General features: G+C 40.8%; 1 protein-coding gene across 2 annotated transcripts; it reads right to left on the reverse strand.

Moving 5' to 3' along the window:
* Window positions 1-4,405: 4,405 nt before the first annotated feature.
* Window positions 4,406-9,872, reverse strand: LOC311056304 (claudin-4-like). Of its 2 annotated transcripts, none has more exons than XM_084072830.1 (3): window positions 9,654-9,872; window positions 6,669-6,795; window positions 4,406-6,160 (listed from the first exon to the last, which is right to left on the reverse strand). In XM_084072830.1, exons 1-3 carry the CDS (start codon window positions 9,836-9,838, stop codon window positions 5,732-5,734), a joined length of 741 nt encoding a protein of 246 aa, XP_083928956.1. In that variant the 5' UTR covers window positions 9,839-9,872; the 3' UTR covers window positions 4,406-5,731. The 2 variants fall into 2 exon arrangements, with proteins under 2 accessions (XP_083928956.1, XP_083928957.1); XM_084072831.1 differs by lacking the exon at window positions 9,654-9,872 and adding an exon at window positions 7,091-7,194.
* Window positions 9,873-10,739: the final 867 nt, after the last annotated feature.

The raw sequence follows: 10,739 nt of genomic DNA on the forward strand, positions 1-10,739 counted from the left end.
CTTGAGGCGTCCCAGGGGGTCCCCAGCAAAATGAGTGATAGTTAGGAACCAAATGGACCCTTATGTGGCTGTAACTCTGAGAGTGTACACATGGAACCAAATGGACCCGTAAGGGCTGTAACTCTGAGTGTACAAATGGAACCAAATGGACCCTTATGTGGCTGTAACTCTGAGAGTGTACACATGGAACCAAATGGACCCGTAAGGGCTGTAACTCTGAGTGTACAAATGGAACCAAATGGACCCGTAATTTATTTTACATTATAAATTGGGGTCCCAGAAATGCCATTAAATGGGGGTTCGTAGCCAAATGCATGTCAAACTGGGGGTCCTTGAAATTAAAATGGTTGAAAATCACTGCTAGAGCCGTAAAAGTCTTCTATTATGGGGGTCCGCGGGCTAATAAGTGTCAATTTGGGGGTCCTTGACACGCAAAAGTTTGAGAACCACTCTGCTATATACAGTATGTCTCTGGGTCACTCAATGATTGTGGCACCATAACTGATGAAGTGACACCTTTGGTTGGCCGTCCACGTGGTGTTGTTTCCCAATTGGCTGTTGCTCTTTTAACCCATTAAAACCGGGAAAGGATCTGTGTCATTTTAGATTTGAGCTAAAAAAACAACAACATTATTTTATACTTAAAATAGCAGATATACAAGCTAATAGCATAGCGCGTCACTTTGTGTTGTGCTAAAAGGCAAATAATGGATGACATATCGGTCTGCCCTTATAGTCGTGAATGGCTGACTTTGGAGATAAATTGTACCTAATATCTCAAATATGTGACAATGTCAAGAATGTTATCCGTTTTTTTGGGAGTGTTGGTGGGTGTGTAAAATATCCCTTTAACCCATTAAGACCCGGAACGCATCTTTGTCACTTTTTCATTTGAGCTAAAAAGTATTATTTTACACTTTGGCTATTCAAAAATAGCAGATATACAAGCTCATAGCGCGGCACCGAGTGCCGCGCTATGAACTTGTATATCTGCTATTTTTTTCAAATTATGAAAATGCCTGCCAATCTTTGAATATATATCGTTTTAAAGTGAACATTTTTAACTGAAATCTTTGCTTCTGGGACCCCCTGTAACAAAACATTTTGAGATGGGGGTCGGCGGCCAAATAAATATAATTTTGGGGGTCCTTGACATGAAAAGGTTTGCGCACCACATATATAGAAACATATGTTTTTTTCAGAATACTTTTGGGATTTAGAAGACATTTGTAGAATCTTAATGGGTTAGCTCGTTGGCTGCTTCTTCTCTCTTGTTGGCCTTGTCCTCCCCATGAAATTGTCAAACTATACAGCAAACGGTGGAGCAGCAGCAGACAGGCTCATGTGTCAACCAGTCTCTCTGAGCAGAGATACCAGCGGGCGGGCACAATCCTGTCCTTCCCAGGAAATGACCATCTAGAAAGAGAGAATGAACGCCTTGGGTAGATGACCAACAAAAAGTGACCCCATTACTAGCAGAGGGAGAGGGGGGGTGTGTGATGGAGTGAGAGAGAGATAGAGAAGGAAAGAGAGGAAGAGAGAGGGGGAGGGAGAGAGAGAAACAGACAGACAGACAGACAGAGAGAGAGGACTTTGCTATAGTGTCTGCCGCGGGCTGATAAGGACTTTGACACCGGAGCGTGGCGGAGAGCGAGTGGAATTCATCTCGTTTCCAGGGCGGTGGTGGTGATGGTGTTATCGCTTTCCTATCGGCTGCTTTTTGGCCAACTTGGTTTCTTCTCCATCTTCCTCCTTATTCCTTTACTACACCCCCCCCTCAATCTCTTTGGTCTACTTATTGCAGTTTGGGGGGAGAGAACAAGAGTGAGAAGACAAGAAAAAGGTGGGGGAAAAAATAAAGATCAAACGATTAGTGTCAAAGAAAGTGGGATGGAGAAGAGGTGGGTGGAAATGAGGTGAGGGCCGGGGACATTAGGAGATGTGAGACCAAGTACTTACTGTACTTACTGTAGGTACAATTTTGAGGTACTTTTACTTTACATTGTAAAGTACAGTAAAATTAAAAAAAACACCTAGTAACTACTAACTTATTTATACTATAGACCAATTATTTGTTTACTAACATTGAGCCTGGACGCACAGGTGATTGTTTCACGCAATCAATTCCCAACCTGTTTCAGGGTGCACTGGTTTCAGCACACCCCAACCCCCTCTTGTGTGTGTTGGCTAGTGAGACGCGTCCTAACGAGACCTGATATAATGGGTTTCGTTGCGCGCATACTGGCTGCACGCAGCCAGTATGACGTCGTCTGTTAAGGGGTCTATAGGCTACTTTAGTTACTAGTTACTTTGTATATCGTTGCTGTCGGGCAGAAATATCTTTCGTAAATTAATGCCCTAGTTGGTCACACTACATACGTCACACAAAAGCATCAATAATAGCAGATCTACAAGTTCGAAACCTGCCGCTTCGCGCCGCGTTTTGAGCTTGTAGATCTGCTCCTTTCGCTATTTTTGAATTTGAATCCTGAAAAGTAATAGTTTTGGACATATGCGGTTTCCACCCAACAGAGACGATATTTCGATAATCCCAAAACATACATCAACTAATTAAGCCCTATGTTATACTTATACACTACTCTGAAGACAAATGTTGACAGATCTTTGTACTTTTACTTTGGTACTGTAAGTACAGCATATTTTGATTCCAATACCTTTTGTACTTCTACTTAACATTTTAAGTAGAAGAGTATTTTAATATTGTCGTACTGCTACTTTTACCTAAGTAAAAATAATATCAGAGTGCTTCTTCCACCACTAGGGGACGAAGAATAAATCAGAAATCGAGGAGGAGGAGGAGGAGGAGGGGGGCAGGCAGCGGTCCAGGTAATCACTATTCACGACTGCCTTTCAGGAAAGGGCAGAGAGGTTGTCAGGTGGCAGAGAGGGCAAATAAAGCCAAGAGACAAGTGTTTGAATCATATCCAGAGGGCAACCGGAGCCATTGTTCAGGCTAAAGGCTAACGCCATTAACCACTTATTTAACCCACTAAGACCGGGAACGCATCTGTGTCATTTTAGATTTTTAGCTACAGTATAACCATAATTTTATACTTTGGATATTCAAAAATAGCAGATCTACAAGCTCATAGCTTGTAGATCTGCTATTTTTGAAGAAAACATTTCATGCAAATCTTTGCATATACATTTTTTTTTTGTCTACAAGATAGCTTGTAGATCTGCTATTTTTGAACAAAACATTTTGTGCAAATCTTTGCATATACATATTTTTAAAGCTCATCTTTGCTTCTGGTGATTCTAAATCCTATCTTATGTTTCTATGTCAGTGGTACTCAAACTTTTTGGGTGGTCCTTCATGTCAAGGACCACCCAAAATGATATATTTGTCCACGTACCTCCATCTCAAAATATGTTGTTCCAGGGACCCCCACAAAGCAAAGATTTGAGTTACAAATGTTCGCTTTAAAAAAAAATATATATATATTCAAAGATTTGCACAAATTTTCATTATTAAAAAAAAAAAAAAAAATCTACAAGCTCATAGCGCTATGAGCTTGTATATCTGCTGTTTTTGAATAGCCAAAGAAATCAAAAAACAGATGCGTTTCCCCCGGTCATAATGGGTTAATAACAGCCCTGGCTTGGGCTATACCCGCAGCCTTCACAATGAGGTTCACACGGGGCCCGCGGTGCTAAATCTCCTTCCTTCAACCTGCACAGTACAGTATATAGTATAGCTGTCATTTCATCTCCCCCACCGTAACCTAATGGACCATAATGACTGCTTCATGTGTCTGCGTGGGGCAAGTGATTTGACTGGCTCAACCCCCCCCCCCCCCCCCCCCCCCCCTTTTTTTTTGGGCAGCTTGGATATCGCCGATGTCGGGTGGAAACCTCGTATTTCCAAAACTGTTACTTTTCAGGATTCAAATTCAAAAGCATCAAAAGTAGCAGATCTACAAGCTCGAAACGCGTCGCTTCGCGACGCGTTTCGAGCTTGTAGATCTGCTACTTTTGATGCTTTCGTGTGACTCTGCGGTATGATCAAGTACGGCGTTAATTTACGAAAAAAATAATAATTGAAATATGGAGGTACAAGGTTTTTTCCCCCGACAGTGACTATATGCATGCAGATTAGATACTGGGGGTCGAACAGAACACATCGCTGCCTCTTTCTTATGCAGTTACTGAAAAACCTACTTTTTCATTACTACTTCCATTCATGCAATTGAATAGCCCTCTTTATTTGAGAGACAGAGAGAGAGAGAGAGAGAGAGAATCATAAGGTTACTGTACTGGGGTCCCACAGTCCACACATTACTTGCAATTCAATGCATTTTTTTTGGGAACCTTTGTCCCAATATAATAATTTCATTCAGGAATCAATTCAGGATTTAATTTTTTTTATTATTATGCATACAGCTTTGTCAGATTTGACAAACAGCCAGAGGAGATCAAACAGCCGACCCCACGTACAGAGTGTGTTCTCACATTTGTTACAAAGAAAAATAAAAGAAAAACTCATAATTGCTCAGTCTTAACCCATAAATCCTGGAACGCACAAATTGGCAGATATACAAGCTCATAGCGCGGCTCAGAGTGCCGCGCTATGCGATTGTAGATCTGCTATCGGTGGGCCGACCATTAAGTGACGGGGTGGTCAGCAAATTATCTGAATACTGACCTAATAGTGGTCCAATGACGGGCAAGGCATGCATCTGGCAGAACACTCGGCAGAGAGAGAGAAACAGCGTTAATCTGAAGGGACGGCTGGCTGACACTTGTAGAAAGACAGTTTAGCGCGTGAAGAAGGCGATGTGGTGACTGGTGAGAGCACAGCAGAGGACTGTTCCTTATCCAACATTAAACAGCAAACTCTGCATGGTGTGTTGCAAGTAACTATGTCTAGATATACTTCATACAATGATAATCCACACTATCCTAATTGATTGATATATGCTTATATTAACCACTTAAGCCCTACTTAAGCCCTATTTTATACTTTAGTCATACGATTATGTCACACACAAATAACTATCTAGGCAGCCATATGGGCTTAAAGGACATTGATCAAACATATTGTTTTTACTGACCTTTCAAAAACAATTCTAAGCCTAACCATGTACATATTTATATGCTTTGGTGGACTGCAGTTTGTAGAGTCTGCACAAACCACAAAAACCTTGAGCTCAGCTTAGGTCCACAACACATGCTGTCGCGCACCCCCGAACTACAAACTATCAGTGGTGTAAAGTAATTAAGTACATTTACTCAACTACTCAAGTACTTCAGTACACTTTTTAGGATGTTTTACTTTACTGGAGTATTTCCCATTTTCAATAGCACTTTCACTTCTACTCCACTACATCTGAGATGCAAATATTGTAATTTTACTCCACAACAATTATTTGACAGCTTTAGTTACTTTGCAGATTTAGATTATTATCACAAAACACACATTAACCACTTCAGCCCTATATATAATATATATATCGGCTATTTTCAAATGGCCGAAATATTATTTCGTCCATTTGAAAATAGCCGATCTGTGAGCTTGTTGATCGTCTATTTTCAGCGAAAGCTTTCCCCATCTTACGGATAGTGGGGTTTAAGTGGTTAATATTCCATATTTACAATCACCCTTTCCGCCTCTGTTTCTATATCGTCAACAAAGCCCCCTGCCTTACACCCCCCCATCCAATCAATCCACATGTCCCCTTTAAAAGCGCCTTTGCATGAATATTACACTTTACACTGCGGCAGAAGCACTACTGTTGGCGGTTCCCTCTGGCCTGTTGAAGCAGAGAAGGCCTCCAGACAGAATTAGCATAGCTCCACCAAACCAGCCTATATAGATGCTGGCTCCCATCTTCCCATATTCTAATGGATTCTTGGAGTCACGGATGATAGTGTAGGCGGCCCAGCTGACGGGGACGATAATCAGGAGGCCGGCCAGTATCCTGCCTATCCCCGCTACCAGGCTGCACTTGGCCTTGGTGTCTGCCACACAGGAACAGCGACCGTGAAGGAGATTGAGGAGCGTGAGGCCGGTGATCAATATGCTGACGATGAGCATGACCCGAGCAGGCTGCAGGTAAGATGGGACCACGAACACCACCCCCTCGTAGTTCATACAGGTCTGCTCGTCTCCCACCGTCATACAGATCATCCAGAGGCCCTGTGGAGTAAGAGAGAATAAGAGAGACAAGAGAGATTTAGCTTAATCTGAGGATATTTTATAAGCGGGCTTGTAATTATGCTGTTTTTATTGTTCTAATAGTGACTGTAAAGAACGTTTCAGAGCATACTGGCCAGCCAAATGGATAGGTAGACCGTGGCAGGATGCCCGGAAACGACCTAAACGACCTATTCAATCCCAACCCTAAGTGACCTATTTAATCCCAACCTCCCCATATATGGAGATCCCCATATATGGAGATAACCGACCTACCCAAGTCTGACATCAGAGACTCTCTCCTAGAATTCTATACTTGGAGATAATTGACATCCCAGCTCTGACGTCAGAGACCCCTTCCTGGAGCTCCATAGATGGAGCTAACCGAAACACCCAAGACTGACATCATAGACCCTATCTTTGGGCATGACTGACATCGTGCACCCCCGAGTATGACATGAGAACAAAATGGCAACTGTGTGCATATAGTCGAATGTCCTGTTTTGATTACCTGTGAAAACTGTACCGTGCCAAGTGAGGAAACTTTCCATCTTGAAACTCCACAGCACACAAGGCCCAAAAGGAAACCAATGACCGCAAGGGACACACAGGCTTTTTGTACACCAGCAGATCCCATTCTAAGAAGAACAGAGAGAAAAGAAAAGGTTAAAGACACCAGATAATTTAAAATGACTTAAAATAAATTGACATTAATTCAAGACTAAAGGAATGGTCTATTGAAATCATGGCAAAAGTTCGCCACAACATCCATCATACATATAGGCTTTGTTTTGTCTACTTTTAATTGTTCACTATACATTTGGCTCTTTGGAGCATATTTATTTTATTTCGGCAGTGAACCACACCGGAAGGGAACGCCGTTAGCAAGAGTTAGACAAAATGGCTAATAGTAATTCAACATTTGCCACTTACTATGTCTTTGCAGTCACTCGTGGTAATGTCCGTATACTATATACTTAGCCACCCCAGTCACAATCATAAGTCGGGGGAACAAATGCACACCAGGCTCCTCTACCAACCAACCCCCAGAACAGAATTATACAGCATATTTATACAATGTTGTTTACATCCGACACACCTAATATGGGATTGCTTCCCTAATGGTTAAAACATTTCAGCTGACACACCTAATATGGTGTTGCCTTCCCAAAGGTTAAAACATTTCAGCTGATGCCATAGCAATTTGGCCATGTGACAAAAATGGATAGTCTAGCAAGACATTGAGTAAGAGGAAGTTGTGGTGGCCGACAGCATCAGGGGGCAGAGATGGTGTCAGCAGTAGGTGGTTAAAAATCGCTAGATAACGATAGAAAGCAATAAATGATTTCTTTTTTAACACTCATCTTTTAATTATTATCATTACAAACTAATGAACAAAAAAAACTATGTTGTCCTTTAAAGCTATATTAGATGGCTATTCGATGCGTTGCGATGCAATGTGTTGTGAGCTTGTAGATCTGCTATTTTTTAATAATTTGAAAAATCTTGAATAGTGTACCATTTTTTTTATAATTTTCAAAACATTTTTTAATATAAATCTTCTGGGGATCTTTTCAGATGGGGGGTTCCGCGACCAAACACATATCAGCATTTTCCTTGACGTGAACATGTTTTAGAGCCACTGCACTACAGCAGTGCAGTTCAGAGTAATTCAGTGAACGTCTTAAAAGTCAACTGGGGACAGAATCTTTATTTCCATGACCATTAGTATCTCTTAAAGGGTCTACACCATGAATTTTAACTTTTTCTTCTTTTTTGTGTGTTTTTGGTCTCCCCTACCTCTCTTCTATCCTCAAAAATACCCCAGTTTGAACACTCAGGCTTTCACAGCAAATCTGGGGTTTTCTGTAAATTGGTCTAAAAACAGGCCAAACTGATTTGGTCCCAAAAGTGATGTCACTAACGGGAACAATTCCTCCCGTTTTCAGTTCCAAAAAAACAAAACAAAAAACTTAAAAAATATATATATATTTTTCTTATTTTTTTCTTATTTTTATTTTTTTACTTTTTCCACACAGAACCAGGAGATAACATGCATACAAACTGGCTCAATAGAGCCCCTGCCAAACAGGACAATGTGATATTGCAGGTGAAAGTGCTTTATAAGCCAGAGAGAAGTTAGTTGGAATGAGTATATCTGAGGCTTGATTTAGGCTCAAACCTTTTGAAAAACGTTTGAGGGACATAAACAATATGATATTAAATATTATTATTATTTTTTAAATTCATGGTGTAGACCGTTTAAGGTGGTGGTGGGAGATTAGTGATGCTTTACAAACTCATGCCTCTGTCTTGCCTTCAGTTGAAGCCACAATCCAGGATTTATTTTAACCACTTGAACCCTATTCTGGATTATTATATGATATTCTTTGATTGGGGGGGCAGTAAGAAATGTTGATAGGTCACTCCCCACTGAGCATTCTTCGGGCTATTAGACGTCTAAAATTATTTTTTGGGGGGTTAAAACAAAAGGTTTGGTTGTTAAAATGTTAAAGCATTATATTCTGATTGTAATCATTGCTATAGAGTGTTTGTTCGGTAACAGGAAACTGTAACTGTCTCTCCAACTCTTTAACAAACATAAATTACATTTTCAGGTAGGTGACAACATTTCAGCCAATCAGGAGAGAGTACCCATATATCAGCTTCATTTTTATAGTGTTCTAAGTTCCAATTTTGTCTGCTCATTTATTTGTGGCATCACTTCCAATTTCACTTGTTTAATCTGTATCCTGACTGAGTTATCTATCCTGATTGGATCAAATTGGTATCCCAACCTGAAAATGCATTAATTGCACTATTGCAACAAAAACATTGAAATGTTTTGGATTTTGTAGGACATGGTGGTCACAGTATGTTTAGGAGTAATGCAGATAAGGCATTATATACACAGTTCGCACATTCAAAAGCAGCCTCTCTCTCTGGATACAGGATAGGTGGGCACTACGGACATCTGGGCACCTCGATGTAATTATTTTCCCCAAAATGTAAAAAAATATATATATTTGAGGCCCAGTGTGATCGCACGATCACATGTATGTTTTATAAAGAAATGAGTTTAAATCATTTTTCTTTTCTGTTTTTTTTTTTTTTTTACCTCTAAATCCTCATTGGGTCCTATTGCTTAGTCTTACAATGCCATTGGCCAGGATATTTGCATATAAATACCCCCCACAGAGCCAGGAATCATCACAACTTGAAAAGAATCTGGGCCTTGCAGGGTTAAAAGATGGTGGACAGTAACAGAGTAAATTTACTTGAGTACTGATGCGCCAGGGCCACACTCCAAGAGGGGAGTGTGTCCTTTGTTCAATATGTCCTATTGCCCAGAGGGTACATACACGATATTAGACTAGGATCACATCAGCTCAAAACCAGCATATTTATTAATTTCAATACAGCAATACACAGGAACAACACTGTGAAATATGTGAACCAATAATGCAAGACAAGTAAAATCAAATACTCAACGTACAGTATCAGATGATTGTTTCGTAAAGGCTCAAGAGCGATTAGTCCACACAGGGGAAAGAACGGGAGGCGCCTCGGATGCACGAACAACAGAGTCAGTAGAACCAAAGTCTGCAAGATCGTGGAGAATTCTAATGTAACAGGATGTGTAATGCTACTATATACTACAGGAAACCAGTGAGGGGCCATCCCCAAAAAGGGAGTTTGGATTGGATAGTTTAGAAATGCACGTCAGTGTCATAAGGTGTGCTAAGTGGTTTCCGTGTTGTTCTCAAGTCTGTTAGGGCACACACGGAGCCAAGACAGCAAGGGTTAAGAGGTGCATGTCAACTTTCTAGCAAAAACCACCACACCACTATCAGCCTACGCCTCGTATCCTGTTTTTAACCAATTTTAGGTAGTTTTAGTCAATGTTATGTTCATAAGGTGAAGTGGAAATTTCCACTTGTCGTGACACTTGACACAAAATGTATAACGTGACACAAAATGTAGAGGCCCAGAAAATGTAAAGTGATATTCAGTCTTTAAAATGGATGCTGATAAAATATGTGCCATATTTTCCCATCAACCCCTCCTAAATCATTAACACATTCAATGATTTCAAACAAGTGGGTTGGGTGCGAAGCAAAAAAAATAAAATTAATATATATATATAAATATATATATGTTCGAAGAGGTGTAAGTTCACAGTAGAAGAGTACATGTAAGACTTTTAAAGAAAACACCTTTAAGCAGTAGCATAGAGATTTCTTTTATGCACTTTTCCTGGCATAAGGTCTAACAGAAAGTACATGTTCTAAACATATATTTGTGCATTCCCCCTGGCAGAAGGTCTAACGGAGGAATGCACCATACTAAACATTTGCAACCTCTTTGGCCTAGGGCCCAGCAGGAGAGTGCATCATACTACAACATATGCACCCTCCTTGGCCTAATGCCTAGCAGGAGACGAGTGCATTATACTACAACCTGAGGCCTCCCTGGGGCGGTTCCAGAGGAGGGGACTCGTACAGTCTAAAGGAGTGTGCCTAGTCTAAAGATGCATCATGGAGTTCCAGGGCGGCCGTGTGGGAGCCTCTTTGGTCGGGGG

The sequence above is a fragment of the Gymnoscopelus microlampas genome (assembly GCF_963454915.1).
Source record: "Gymnoscopelus microlampas genome assembly, chromosome: 11".
In the NCBI taxonomy this organism is placed as follows: Eukaryota; Metazoa; Chordata; class Actinopteri; order Myctophiformes; family Myctophidae; genus Gymnoscopelus; species Gymnoscopelus microlampas.